At 38.9% G+C, this 15009-nt stretch overlaps 1 protein-coding gene across 4 annotated transcripts in view; it reads left to right on the top strand.

The window, feature by feature from the left end:
* The first annotated feature begins 6451 nt into the window (after nt 1-6451).
* DMXL1 (Dmx like 1) overlaps nt 6452-15009 on the top strand; it is a 132883-nt gene continuing 124325 nt past the window's right edge. For all 4 annotated transcript variants that reach the window (XM_046665502.1, XM_046665501.1, XM_046665500.1 and 1 more), the window contains exon 1: nt 6452-6585. In XM_046665502.1, the coding sequence (XP_046521458.1) occupies nt 6499-6585 (87 nt within the window). In that variant the 5' untranslated portion in view covers nt 6452-6498. The remainder of the gene's footprint in view (nt 6586-15009) is intronic.

Here is a 15009-nt window from a genome sequence, read left to right as displayed (position 1 = left end):
CCCAGAAGAGAACACTGTGGAGAGAAGGGCCAGGCTCGTGGTGCCTGGGGCAAGGGCTGACTCTGAAGAAAAAAAAACAAAAACAAAAACAAAACCCCACAACTGATGTGTGTGATTTATTGACAGTTTCAAAACTTTCCTAGAAGTATTTGCCTTTTACTAGCTGAATATCTACCTAATTGGCTGAGTATCAGGGATATTTTTGATTGGAGATATTTATTTTACCTTTCAACAAAGTTTGGGAATGGGTCAAGGTAAGGAGGTGAGCTTTCCTTCTATCTTGAGGAAGAGGAGGAGAAAACCATTTTGAGAAGATGGTTCTTTCTACCAGAGAATCACTGAAGACCCAATTTAAAGAAGTCAACTCACCTCCCCTGTCTCTTCTCACCTTGCCAGCTAGGGGGTAAGTGGGAGGTTCTGACCATATTCCCCTTAGGATTCGGGGGTCTTTGGAGAACACTTAAAGGGCCTTTGCAGCCCAAGAGATCTGAGTTCAAATCCTCCAGTGGTGATAAGACTCAAACCTAATGTGACCTTGGGTAAATTCTTTAATCTCTTTGAGTTTAGATTTCTTCATTTCTAAAACAAAGATATTACCCTTAGGGTTGTTGAGATTTAAATGAGATAAACAAAATACCTATTACAGTGTAGAAGGGGTATATAATAAACAGTGGCTTTTTTTTTTTATTGAGGAAGATTAGCCCTGAGCTAACATCTGTTGCCAATCCTCCTCTTTTTGCTGAGGAAGACTGGCCCTGAGCTAACATCCGTGCCCATCTTCCTCTAGTTTATATGTGGGACGCCTGTTTTGTCATGGCTTGACAAGTGGTGCGTAGGTCCACATCTAGGATCTGAACCGGCGAATCCCGGGCCGCTGAAGTAGAACATGTGAACTTAACCGCTGAGACACGGGGCCGGCCCCTAAACAGTAGCTTTTATAAATAACTGCCCTTTAAATACTTAAGGGTGGGGAATCCTACAGCCGAGCAAGTGAGTGTGAGCCAAGAGTATTTAACAGCAATCTCCAAATTTTAGAGGTATTAGAATTGTTTTTCTACAGTAATGTTACTGCATAAAATTGGGTTCTGTTGCCCAATGTACATTAAAAGAAGCCCAATTAATTACAGCATCAGTTTTGGGGGGAGAAATCAGCTTTATTCTGTGAGACTGATCTGCAGGGAGACAGGGGGCGTGTGCCCTCAGATCTGTCTTGCTGATTCAGGATTTTGGGTGAAATTTAAGAAGTTAGGGAGAATAGGCTGGCACACAGAAATGCTGGCAGGACAGGTTTGGATTGGTGAGCTTCAAACATTTGAGGTAAAGGTTCTACACATTTATGACAGGGTTCTAAACTTTTATTACAGGGTTCTAAACATTTATGATAGGGTGGGGAAGGACTTTTAACATCCAATCTTCCTGAATGAGGGACCACTTGCTTCTGATAAGAGTCCAACTTTTAAGTTCTGGTTGTGTCCCAGTCCTTCAGTCCCATGGGGAGGAGGATCTTTGGTCCCGCAGTCACTTCAGGTAAAAAATTTCTTCTTCTGTGCATGCTTTGGCTATGTGACTTTTCAGATTTTCTGAAAGACAATCCCTAATCACTTTGTTGCTAAGAGACAAGGTCTGTTCAAACTGGCTCAAAGGCTCACAGTTATAGTAACAATATTATAAATGTTGGCTAGGATGCTATATCATTGCTCAAGTATCTATTTAACCTATCATATTCCTGATGGATTTTGCCACAGCAAGGTTGCTATTGGTAATGCAGGCAGGTTTCTGGGGCAGTCAATATCTTAGTTACACAGAGACCCTCAAATTATCTTTATGAGATGAGTTCAGAATGCTTGTGTGAAATTCCACAGCATAGTCCCCCTGATTCAGCCTTAGTTACGGGATTGTAACTTTACTTCTAACCTCCCTCATCTGTTGGGTGTTGGCAGTGGGAACTGAAGCCTCTATTGGTGGCTCCGAAGGATAAAGGTTTATATTGATGAGGTTAGGATGAAGGTGGCAGGGAGAAGGGTAATGAAAAAGATTTCAGGAAATCAGAGAGTGAGCAAGAGGCATGACTACTTCTCAATCTGAGCTGGCTTCCAATATGCTCCTTCCCCACCTCGCCAAGGATCTCAGAGTCTAGCCTGCTTGCTTTTCTTTAACACCATCACCACCCAGTGAGGCTGATAAGTCTCCCTTCCCATTTAAGACTAGCACCAAAGAAAGTGTAACTTCTCTTTGGTCTGCCAATCACAGAAACCACAGCACTTTGGTTTTGTAAGAGATTTTGTTGCTAGTAATAATGCAAAATATACAAAAATTAAAAAAAGAAAAAAAAGACTTCTGGGGGCCAGGCCCATGATCAAGTGGTTAAAGTTATGTGCACTCCACTTTGGTGGCGTAGGATAGTGGGTTCAGATCCTGGTGAGGACATATTCTCCTCGTCAACTATGCTGTAGAGGCATCCTACATACAAAATAGAGGAAGGTTGGCACGGATGTTAGCTCAGGGCTAATCTTCCTCACCAAAAAAAAAAAAAAAAAAAAAGACTTCCATTTTTAGAGCTATCCTCTTCCTCTTTTATTTCTTAGAAATAAACCTAAAGAAAAAACTAAAGAAACTAAAGAAAAAAAAAGAATGAAAGAAACTAAAAGGAAAAAATACAAAGGCACCCAGCCTTTGAGCATTCAAAAGACAGAATGATAAAATTCAATTACATTTCAGAGACTAATTAGATTCAAGAATTCCCTTGGGGGGCCCGCCCGGTGGCGCAGCGGTTCAGTGTGCACTTTCTGCTTCTCAGAGGCTCGGGGTCCACTGGTTCAGATCCTGGGTGCGGACACGGCACCACTTGACAAGCCATGCTGTGGTAGGCGTCCCACATATAAAGTAGAGGAAGATGAGCATGGATGTTAACCCAGGGCCAGTCTTCCTCAGCAAAAAGAGGAAGATTGGCAGTAGTTAGCTCAGAGCTAATCTTCCTCAAAAAAAAAAAATAAATAAATAAAAAATAAAAAAAAAAAGAATTCCCTTGGGCTTTTTGTGTTTGGAGGTGGATTTGTGGCCTCTGGGCAGAAGGGGTCAGGGAGGGGAGGATGAAAGGCAGCCATGTCTACTTTACCTTCATCTCCTCCATTTCCTTACCTTACTAATTTTACCTTTACCACAAGGTCAGAGTTATGCCCAAATTGCATTAAGAAGTCGTGACTGGATTTAGGATTGGATAAAGTGTTGTTAAGGGGAGGTGAGTGACATTAGTGGGTCATCTATGAGGAGCAGCAGCTTGGAAGCAGGGGATTGTCTATGGCCACCTCTCTGGGATAGTTCTTTCAGGGAACCTTTTATATACATGCAAGCCAGGTCCTGTCTATTCATCCTTGCAGTCAACTATTAGTGAGTATCTTCTCTGTATATGATAAATTCAGGGGAATCAGGGATACAACAGATGTATTTAATGATGCTTGGGTAATCATAATATTAAATGTTTTGCTAATTAAGCTGAGTTGTCAACAGTACAATAACAATTCTGCTAAGTGAAAAGCGATGTCATACATCACAGAGCAGTAGAGGATCCTTCCTATATGTCAGGGGTCAATAAGCTTTTTCTCTAAAGGGCCAAATAGCAAATATTTTTGGCTTTGAAGTCCATATAGTCTTTGTTGAAACTACTCAACTCTGCAGCTGTAATGTGAAAGAAGCCACAGACAATACCTAAATAACTATGCATGGCTGTGTTCCAATAAAATTTTATTTATGGACATGTGAATTTCATATAATTTTCATGTATCATGAAATATTATTCTTCTATTGATTTTTTGAACCATTTAAAAATGTGAAAACCATTCTTAGTTCAAGGTCTGTACAAAACCAGACGGCAAGCTGGACTTGCAGTGGAAGAAATAGATAAATTAAAAGTGTTTAGTTGTTGCATTGAAACAGGTCGTCTGCTGTATATCAAAGAAAGGTTGTTTAATGGGCAATTTAATAAAGTAGTAGCAGTATTTCTCACGAATAAGAGGCAAAAGAATGTCCTCGTTTTTCATTAGCTATGGTAGTCCCACAGTTTTGGATGCAGACTGAGATGGGCTCAGAACACTTGTGGCAGTCTCAGACATCCCTGGAAAGTTTGACTTGGACTGAGGTTTGACACCATTTGGAAAACCTCAGAAAGAGTAAGTATATGTTCGGTTTATTAATAATAATGATGATGATAATAATAATAATAGCTAACATCTACTGAATTCTGACTATGTGCCAAACACCATTCTTATTTAATCCTCATGATAATTTTATGAAGAAAGTCTACTGCTGGCCCCACTTTATAGATAAGGAAAGTAAAGTACTGAGACATGAAGTAACTTGTCTAAGTGAGTAGTTAGGCCAAACTTTGGTAGTCAATCTCAAGCCTGAAGGAATTTAATAAAAACTAATAGATGTACAGGGTTGGAGGAATGAAAACGCCAAGCAAAATGTTGTTGATAATCAAGTCAAACCTGCTAATTTTACAGATAAGGAAAACGAGTCTTAAAGTTAAGAAGACTTTTCTAAGGTCACACAACTAATGTGAGGTCAGGAGTAGATTTCAGATTTCCTGCTAGGTAACTTAGTTTCTATTCTTCTGCTACACTGCATGCCCTTCAAAACCAAAAACTGGGTAGACTAGAATGAGTGAGCATGTTAAACTTTCAGCTGGACATAGAATTTATGTGGGATATAGAAAAATCTTGATTTAGGGTCTAAAATATAAAATTAACTTAAAACCACTTTAAGTAAAATTTGAATTAATAATTAAAATACAAATTAAACTGTATGTTAGACTTCAGTAAAATAGCTTTTAAGAAAGACAAATGAAGTTTTAAGTCCATTTCTATGAAGATAAAGGGATAAAATAATTCATTTACATCTTTCAAATTAAAAAAAGGGAGATGGCTCCTCAACTTGTTTTTAGGTAACTTTTTATTGCAAAACAAAGTAAATGTACATTGCAAAAAACAAGGAAAGCAAAAGGAAATAAAATTATGAGTACTACTCCCAACAAGTATTAGTGTGAAGGGTTTCTTTTTGCCACATCAAAAGTACATAAAAATCAATTTAGTACTTTTTAAAAACTACTATTTTTAAGGTAGAGAGTTCCTATTTACATTCATTCATTTAACATTTACTGAATACCTAAAATGGAACTGGCGCTGTGCTAGACACTTGGGATACAGAGACGAACAGGACAGTCTGTCCCTAAGAGGCTCATAGTATATGGGAGGAGACACATAAACAGATGTTTATCAATAATAATACAACATTTGTGTCAAAATACAATGAGGGTTGAATCTCACAGTTCTGTGACACTAATCATTTTGGAATTCTTATATTTTTCCAAAACAAACGGTCAACGCAGGCCTGGTAGAGTATTATTATCAGCACCACTTCAAAACCTAAGTTCAGGTAAACTTAGGTGAAAACATTTCATTTTAGTACTTGTCAAGTGTTTAAACCTTTCAAAGTTATCCTGTTTGGCGAGTTGCAAAGGCGCGCACGGCCGGAGTAACTACTCTGCCCAGACAGAGCTTTCAGGGTCACATTCACTTGGCGTACTCGCGGGCCGCCCAGGGGAGCGATGCTTGTTGGGACTTGTAGTCTCTACCAGGACTGAGGACACTGCAACTACATTTATAATGCACTTCACTCTTTTTACGCTTTCTAGTCCACCAGTCAGATTAAGCCCTAACCTACAGCATAACTTGATAACTTTCATCTCATTCTAGGCTTATCGTGTTTCTACAAGGCTTCTTCCGTTCAACACTCAAACGGACAGAGTCACTCACAAACCTCAAAGAGATTGGACTGTCTTCACTGGTGGGCGGAGCCCTAGGTGGACCGGAGCTCGGGATTGGCCACATCTGACTAGAAGAGGCGTTTTCACATCCACTTGCTGATCTGTGTACGTACGTGCTGTGGTGAAAAAGCGAGTCCTTCACCGCGGTACTCCTCTGCGCTGAGGGAAATCTCGCGATATTTCTGTCAAAGGGACCTAGGGACGCTTAGCAAGCGGCGGACGCTAGTGGGGGTGGCGGGCACCGGAGCTAGGAAGGGACAGGTCAGGCGGGCAGGGCGAGCGCGTGCTCCTTGCGCCACTCGGGCTCGGTCAGGGCCAGCCGCCCAGAGCTTAGAGGAAGTGTGGAAGGCGCAGCCTCCTGGCTGCTGAGTCGGCCCGAGGTCGCGGCCGCCGAGTCGCCCCCGAGCTTCACCTGGGCCCGCGCGGGCTGTGACAGGTGCGCAGACGGGCGCGGCGCTCCGCCCGTTCGCCGGCCCGCCCCCTCCGGGCCTCGCCTGCCAGGGCTCGGGATGAGCTGCGGGCCCCGGATGAGCGGCTCCGGCTCCTGGCTCCTGTCGCTGCCGCCGTCGCCGCCCAAGAGCGGCCGCCGCCCCTGAGGGAAGGAGGGAGGTAAACGGCCGCTGACCCCGGGCATGAGCCGGACGCGGCGGCTGTTGGTGGACTAAGGCGCCGACATGAACCTGCACCAGGTGCTGACCGGGGCCGTGAACCCCGGTGATCACTGCTTCTCCGTGGGTAGCGTCGGCGATCAGCGCTTCACGGTGAGTGAGGGAGGCGCCCCTGAGTCAGCCAGACTCGGCCCAGAATGACGGCAGAGGCCGAGAACGCCTCGTCGCTCGCACCCGGGGCCTCAGGTCCCCCGCGGAGGTCCCCGCCCCCGAGGGCCCGGCGGACCTGGCCTTGGAGAGCGAAGCGGGCAAAAACCTTTCGGTCATTGAGGTACTTGCTGTACGGAGCCCGAACTCGGAAGTGAGAATGTTTTGTAGGATTTTTAAAGTTTCTGGTCTGACATCCTTGGACTGGGATGGTTTGCCAAAGTCGTTTCTCCAAAAATCGTTGTGGAGGGGGTTTTTATTACCCCACTCCATAGGATCAAATGGTCAAGTTTAGAAATAGTTGCGATTGGTTTCATTTCTTGTTCTAAGTTAAGGTCAAGTATCCTTGTAGATAAAAAGAGTAGGTGTCTTAAAACAATTACTGATTGTTTGCTATCGACAGTTAGCGCTGATTAAAAATATAGGGAAAACAGTGTTTTTCATTTATTTTTCTTCTAATTCACTGAGGAATAAGTTTGTAAAGAAAAACCGTGCTTTTCATAATTCACTCCTGCCATCCTTTAAATTCCATATGTAACAGTTTAGTAGTCCTGGGAAACTTTTATTTATTTTACATTGCTTACATTAATTACTAAAAGTTGCATTACTGATTTTCAGTAAAACTCCTCTTTGCTATGTAGTCGTAATTCCAGGTTAAGGTTTACTGAAAGTGACTTGGATTGCGTTGGTCTTCACCAGATATTGGAAGGAAGAGGGCCCCAGACTTCTGGCTACTTACCAGTATAGTGGCATTTTCTTCCTTAATGTACTTTTTATAGTAATTTCAAACTATAAGTCAGTATTGCGCATGATATCCTTTATCCAAACGTATTTATAATGCTCATGATTTTTGCTGCAACTTTTGTGGCTATCTTTTAGTTGTGATTAAAAGTAAAACTTAATTTTACCTAAATAAGTGAAACAAAGTAAACAGCGTAACAGATGCTCCAGGTTTTGTTCTCATCTACTTTGGACCTTTATTGTGGTCAGTCAGAATAAATAATAGTCATTATTTAACATGGTGTAGGCATTTAGTGCCTGAATTGTGCTTTTAGATCTCTGCCAACCAAGTACTTTCCTTTCAGGTAGAGTCTGTACCTCCCCTGTAGAGTGACTCATACACACCTTAGCTTGCACTTGACACTAGCAGTTTTATAGATTCTAATTCTAGCCTGAATACTCAGAAGAGTGATCTCTGAGAGTCTCAGTGAGCAACTATAGTCTCTCTGTAGTAGGTCATTGCTCTCTGCTCTTGCTATTTAGAGGGGGGAAATAAACAGCATCCTAAGGAGGATTCCCTAGTGGGAGATTATAGTATGGTAACATTGCATTCTCTGCCATCTCCTAAAGTTATATGAGTGTTTTCTGCAAAGTAGATTCTAAGAACTTTTTTAAGAAGGCATTCAGAGTCAATGTGAGCAATGGTGTCAACTTCAAAGCATATACAGTACGCTGGCCTATCTGTACACCTAGATGACCCCTCTCAGTGTATATAAAACCGTGGTGAGTGCCTCTGTTATTTTAAAGGAGAAGTGAGTTGATATTCCAAAGATTATATGGTCATCCTACATCGTCATGTAGCTTGTTGCTCAGTTCTGAATTTTAAGGTCCATTTCCAGAGACCAGGCTTTAATCATCTCCCACCAAGTCTACTGCAGATTTCTCCCAGGTCTCAGGAAGCATTCTAGTAAATAAGGTAAAAATAGTTTTTGTTTTGGTTTGTTTAGTGTAAAGAGATCCCAGCTCTCTGGAATTTTGGTGCTAGTTTATGGATTAACAATCGTCTTTTTCCTTTGCAGCCAATCCTTCCATGACTCTTTAACATTAAGTCGATAGCTCTGTAATAAACTCTTTCTTGCCATCAGTTTCCTGGACACCATATACGTCTTAAATTTATCTCTCTTGAAATTGCCTCTTTTTCTTTCAAATTAAAAAGCAGAATGTATTTCTTGTTTACGCCTTGAATTTTGTTTTTAAACTCTTTGGATTTTGACTTCTTTTTTTTTATATGAAGATAGCAAACATTAATGGTAGATGGTATGTGCAGACTAAGAAAATCTCTGTAAATTCCAGTTTTGCTTGAGGTGGGAACATGAGATCTCTTCTTGCAGGCTCCCCTGAAGAATTCTTTTATTCCTTCTAGTACTTATGCCTTCTCTGAAGACAGTTCTGTGTTTGTAATTCCTCCCTTTCCATGTTTGCAGATAACTTACCTATTCTTGTTTTGAAAGATACAGTAGATGAGTTCTTGTTTTCCGAATAAAGTCTGACAGATTTTACGTTGAAATAAAATTGAATGCCAGTTCTCATGGACCCCAGATTTTAAAATGTGCAATTACTAATATAGTTAGTATAAGTATTAGATGCTTTTTTACTACTTAAACTGGCAGCAGACTATTTAGACTTTGCTGTTCCTATGAAACCTTCTAGTAAGCAGTGACAGTGAGTCTTAACACTTTCAAAGTGCTGTATTTGCACTTTCATTGTATCATTAACCACTCTTGCGTTGTGTATGTCTTCCACGGTTTTGTTGTGAGCACCTAGAATAGTGATTGAGGGACTAGTGACATCTCATAGAGTCATTACCTGGATTTGGTTTCCAGCCTAGTCCCTTATATTGTATATCCATGGGCAAGTTCTTTCACATTCTTTGAATCGCTTTTTTTTACCTGTAGAATGGTGCTAAAATAGTACCTATTCATAGGGTTGTTACATGAAAAAGTGCTAAGTTCTAAGTTCATTGCTTAGTAAATGTAAAACCCTTAAAAATGTCAACAATTATAAAATTAAGGTTATATTCATTCTAATGCTTGGCACATAGAAAGTGTTTGATAAATACTGGTTGGATTGGTGAATAATAGATAAAGAAGCTTGGTTGAAATATAATTAAAAATTGTGTTTTAAAATAGCTTTGATAATTTAGATTTGAGTCCAAATAAAATATTTCTATTGAAGTTTCTTTAAATTTTTTCCATGTCAGTTGTTATGCGTTTTACCATCAATATCAAGTGAGCAACTAGGAGAGATTTCAGGTACACTAAGCAAAAATTCTTTATTTTTTCTTTATTTACATGAATGTTTCCCTCACTCCTTTTTCCTTCTTAATTTTCCACCATTTTTAGAGTGAAAGTATGTGAGCAACCTGATTCTGATCTGCTGACAACTTTTGTTTTTAGAATAAAAAATATTTTGTTTATAAAAGATAAATAACAAGTTAAAAAGAGGCGCAGTTAATTAGAATTTAGATTTTCTAATATTTCTGTGCATACTGATGACATAATATGTGTTTTAATATATAACAGATTTTTTTTCTTCTCATTTTGTGTTTTGTCCATTCCTAGTATTGTAACTATGTTTTCAATGAAATGGAAAGGGAGGTAATTTCCAAGAGACAGACGGATTGTGTTAATATTTAGGACTTCCTGTCTCTAGTGTGAAATTTAAATGCCTTTCCTATAGGAGGGAAAGTGAGCATATAGCTCCAGGCTCTCTTTTTTTATTCGACAACCCAGTGTCCCCAGCCAGGAGGACCTAGATGAGAAGTCCAAAGATGGACTGAAGTTAGGTGGGTGTTGGTGGAGAGATAGAGCCTGAATTAGCATTCTCCTTCCTCAGTTTACCGTGATAGTAAGCATCCTTTAGTTTAACTTTCTGTTTTGTTCACTCTAGGGAAGCCTGTATAGGTGGGAGGATGGAAGGGTTCTTTTTTTGGAGGGGGCATGTGAGTCTTTGTGGGTGGAGAGAATCCACGAGGGGAAAGTTTGATAGTGCTCACCTCTGGAGAAAGAGAAAGATTTTTGTGGCGCTCATATGCCATTATGAGTACTAAATTGGACTTCTTTTTAAAAATTTGGTCTATTTTAAAATATGTTTTAAGTAGTATTAAAGTGCTTTTAAGATTATTAAAGTAATACTAATTCTTAACATTATGTTTTTAAAAACAAGAATAAAGTTAATTACAGCATACCAAATGTAAGTCATTTAACCAGGAAATATACCAGGAAGAAATGCTTTGGGGTATTTACCTGGTATGGTTGGTTAAAACAAAACAGTGAAAACAGAAAATCTAAGTGTTTTACAGAAATCACAGGATTTCCAAATTAGAGTACCAAATGTTACAGCTTTGGATAATTTTTGAACTTTAGAATATTTGACAAAGTTCTCTGCCAAAATTTAAAGTTAAAAATCATGTTTCGATTGTGTGCTTGATAACGCACATATGAACTCAGTTCTTTTGCATCTTCTTTAGTCTCAAAGTTAGTAAATCTAGTATTACATGTGCCTAATAAAAGGATTTTCATTTGTCAATTTAATTTTCATTGGTTAGTAATTGTTCTGACTATAGATCTTTTGACAGAAGCAGCTAGAATACCAATTTGTAATCTATGCGTATGAATTTTGGAGGGCAAGTAGCATGACAGTTTGTGTGATAAACCAGTGCTGTTGTTATTGTTTTGATAACCTTCCACAGTATAGTCAGGCACCTTGAAATGAGTTTTTGAGAATAATTTATTTTAGAAAAATCTGTAAAACTAGTTTTAGATTTCAGTTTGCAAATATATATATTGTATTACATCTTTGGTTTTTATTTAAAACCAGGTAGGTGGGTTGTTTTTATTTAAGAATTTAGTGACAGATGGATTATTTTAAAATCATGAGTAGCTCATTTTAAATTAAAGGCTGTTTTCCATGTTTTTGGTTTTGGATTTTTGGGTGTATTTCCATGCTTATTGCCTCATCATGTTGTATAAACTCTAGAGATTGAATTAATTTTAATAATCTTTTAGAAATATCCATAAGAAGAGTTGTTTATTTCAAGTGATTTTTGGATTATACTCAGATTATCTGTACAGATTCATCTCTCTCTTTTTTCCTCAGCTTTGTTGAGATGTAATTGATGTATATCACTGTATAAATTTAAGGTGTACAATGTGATGATTTGATACACATATATATTATGAAATGTTTACCACAATAAGGTTACTTATCACATCCTTTACCTTGGATAATTACCATTTTGTTCTTCTTGTTGTTATCGTGAGAATATTAAAGATTTACTCTCATAGAAATTTTCAAGTATACAATACAATATTGTTAATTATAGTGGCCATGCTGTACATTAGGTCCCCAGAACTTATTCATCTTATATCTGAAACTTTGTCCTCTTTGACCTTTGACCAATATCCCCCATTTGCTCTATCACCCAGCCCCTGGCAACCACCATTTTATTTTCTGTTTCTATTAGTAAGATGTTTTTAGATTCTACATTTAAGTGGAATACATAGATAACAGTATTTGTCTTTCTCTGTCTGAATTGTTTCACTTAGCAAAATGCCCTCAAGGTTGTCACAAATGGCAGGATTTCCTTCTTTTTTATGGTTGAATAATATTCCATTATATATATGTGTGTGTGTGTATGTATATATATATATACACATACACACACACACACACACATATATATATACCACGTTTTATTTATCTGTTCATCCATTGATGGATACTTAGGTTGTTTTCACATCTTTGCTATTGTGAATAATGCTGCAGTGGATATGGGAGTGCAGATATCTCTTCGAGATAATGATTTCATCATCTTTGGATGTATACCCAGAAGTGGGATTGCTGGATCATATGGTAGTTCTATTTTTAATTTTCTGAGGAACCTCCATACTGTTTTCCATTGTGGCTACACCAGTTTACATTCCCAATAGGAGTGCACAAGGGTTCCCTTTTCTCCACATCTTTACCAACGCTTGTTATCTCTTGTCTTTCTGTTTTTTTTGGTGAGAAGAATTGATCCTGAGCTAAAATCTGTTGTCAGTCTTCCTCTTTTTTGCTTGAGGAAGATTGGCCCTGAGCTAACATCTATTGTTGGTCTCCCTCTTTTTTTTGCTTGAGGAGAATTCGCCCTGAATTAACATCTATGCCAATCTCCCTCTGTTTTTTTGTCTGTGGGATGCTGCCACAGCATGGCTTGATGGGTGGTGGTAGGTCTGAACCCTCGAACCCTGGGCCACCAAAGTGGAGCACATGAACTTAACCACTATGCCACAGGGCCAGCCCCTCTCTTGTCTTTTTGATGATAGCCATTCTCACAGGTGCGAGGTGATATCTCATTGTGGTTTTAATTTGCATTGATGATTAGTGATGTTGAACATCTTTTCATGTACCTATTGGCCATTTGTATATCTTCTTTGGAAAAATGTCTATTCAAGTCTTCTGTCCACATTTTAATTGAATTGTTTATTTATTTATTTATTTAAACCCTCTGCTCTCTTTGGCTTTCTTTTTTTTTTGTGAGGAAGAGTGGCTCTGAGCTAACGTCTGTTGCCCCTCTTCCTCTTTTTTTTTTTCTTTTTTCTCCCCGAAGTCCCAGTACATAGCTGTGTATGCTAGTTCAAGTCATTCTAGTTTCTCCATGTGGGATGCCACCACAGCATGGCTTGATGAGTTGTCCATGCCTAGGATCCGAATTGGTGAACTCTGGGCCACGAAAGTGGAGCACATGAACCCAACCACTTGGCCACGGGGCCAGCCCCTGGATTGTTTGTTTTTTTGCTATTGAGTTGTATGAGTTGATTATATCTTTTGGATGTTAACTACTTATCAGATATGGTTTGCAAATATTTTTTCCCATTCCGTAGGTTGCCTTTTCATTTTGTTGAAGGTTTCTTTTGCTGTGCAGAAGCTTTTTAATTTGATGTAACCCGTCTTGTTTATTATTGCTTTTGTTGTTTCTGCTTTTGACGTCCTATCCAAAAAATCATTACTACAACCACTGTCAAGGAACTTTTTCCCTATGTTTTGTTCTAGGAGTTTTATGGTTTCAGGTCTTACGTTCAAGTCTTTAATCCATTTTAAGTTGATTTTTGTGTATGATGTAAGATAAGGGTCCAATTTCATTCCTTTGCTTGTGGATTTCCAGTTTTCCCAACACTATTTATTCCCCATTATGTAATGTAATCTTGGCACTTTTGTTGAAGATTAGGAGACCGTATGTGTGTAGGTTTGTGTCTGGGCTCATGATTCTGTTCCTTTAGTCTCTGTTTTTATGCCGGTATTGTACTGTTTGTTACTATAGTCTTGTAATATATTTTGAGATCAGGAAGTGTGATGGCTCCAGCTTAGTTCTTCTTGCTCAAGATTGTTTGGCTTTTTGGGGTCTTTTGTGGTTCTGTATGAATTTTAGGATTTTTAATTTATTTCTCTGAAAAATACCAATGGAATTTTGATAAGGATTGCATTGAATCCGTAGATAGCTTTGGGTATTATGGACATTTTAACAGTGTTCTTCCAATCCAAGAACACTGGATATCTTTCCATTTATTTGTGTTGTCTTCGGTTTCTTTAATCAGTGTCTTAGAGTTTTCAGTGTACAAGATCTTTGCCTTGGTTAAATTTATTCTTTTTATTCCTTTTGATGCTGTTATAAATTGGATTTTCTTAATTTATTTTTCGAATAATTTGTTATAAGTATGTAGAAAGGCAACTGATTTTTGTATGTTGATTTTGTGTCCTGTAACTTTGCTGAATTCATTTATTAGTTTTTTGGTGAAGTCTTTAGAATTTTCTATATAGAGTATCTTTTCATCTGCAAACAGACAATTTTGTGTCTTCCTTTCTGATTTGGATGACCTTTATTTCTTTTTCTTGCCTAATTGCTCTGGCTAGAACTACCAGTACTGTGTTGGGTAGAAGAGGTGAAAATGGGCATCCTTGTCTTATTCCTAATCTTAGAGGAAAGCTTTCAGCTTTTCATTAGTGAGTATGATATTATCCATGTGCTTGTCGTATATGGCCTTTATTGAACCTTCCTTTCATCCCAGGGATAAATCCCACTAAATTATGGTGTATGATCTTCTAATGTGCTGTTGAAATTGGTTTGCTAGTATTTTCTTGCAGATTTTTGCATCTATGTTCATCAGGGATATTGGTCTGTAATTTTCTTTTCTTTTCTTTCCCTTTTTGAGGAAGATCAGCCCTGAGCTAATATCTGCTGCCAATCCTCCTCTTTTTGCTGAGGAAGACTGGTCCTGAGCTAACATCTGTGCCCATCTTCCTCTACTTTATATGTAGGACACCTGCCACAGCATGGCTTGATGAGCGGTGCCATGTCCGCACCGGCGGACCCTGGGCTACTGAAGTGGAATGTGTGAACTTAACCGCAGTGCCACTGAGCTGGCTCCTGTAATTTTCTTTTATTGTAATATCTTTGTCTGACTTTCGTATCAGGGTAATGCAGGCCTTGTAAAATGAGTTTAGAAGTGTTACCCCTTCAGTTTTTTGGAAGAGTTTGAGGAGAATTGATGTTAGTTCTTCTTTAAATGTTTGGTAGAATTCACTGGTGTAGCCATCTGGTACTGGGCTTTT

The sequence above is a fragment of the Equus quagga genome, chromosome 7 (genome assembly GCF_021613505.1).
Source record: "Equus quagga isolate Etosha38 chromosome 7, UCLA_HA_Equagga_1.0, whole genome shotgun sequence".
Classification (NCBI taxonomy): domain Eukaryota; kingdom Metazoa; phylum Chordata; class Mammalia; order Perissodactyla; family Equidae; genus Equus; species Equus quagga.
The sequence above is the reverse complement of the archived record's forward strand: the minus strand, read 5'-3'. Positions and strand labels throughout refer to the sequence as shown.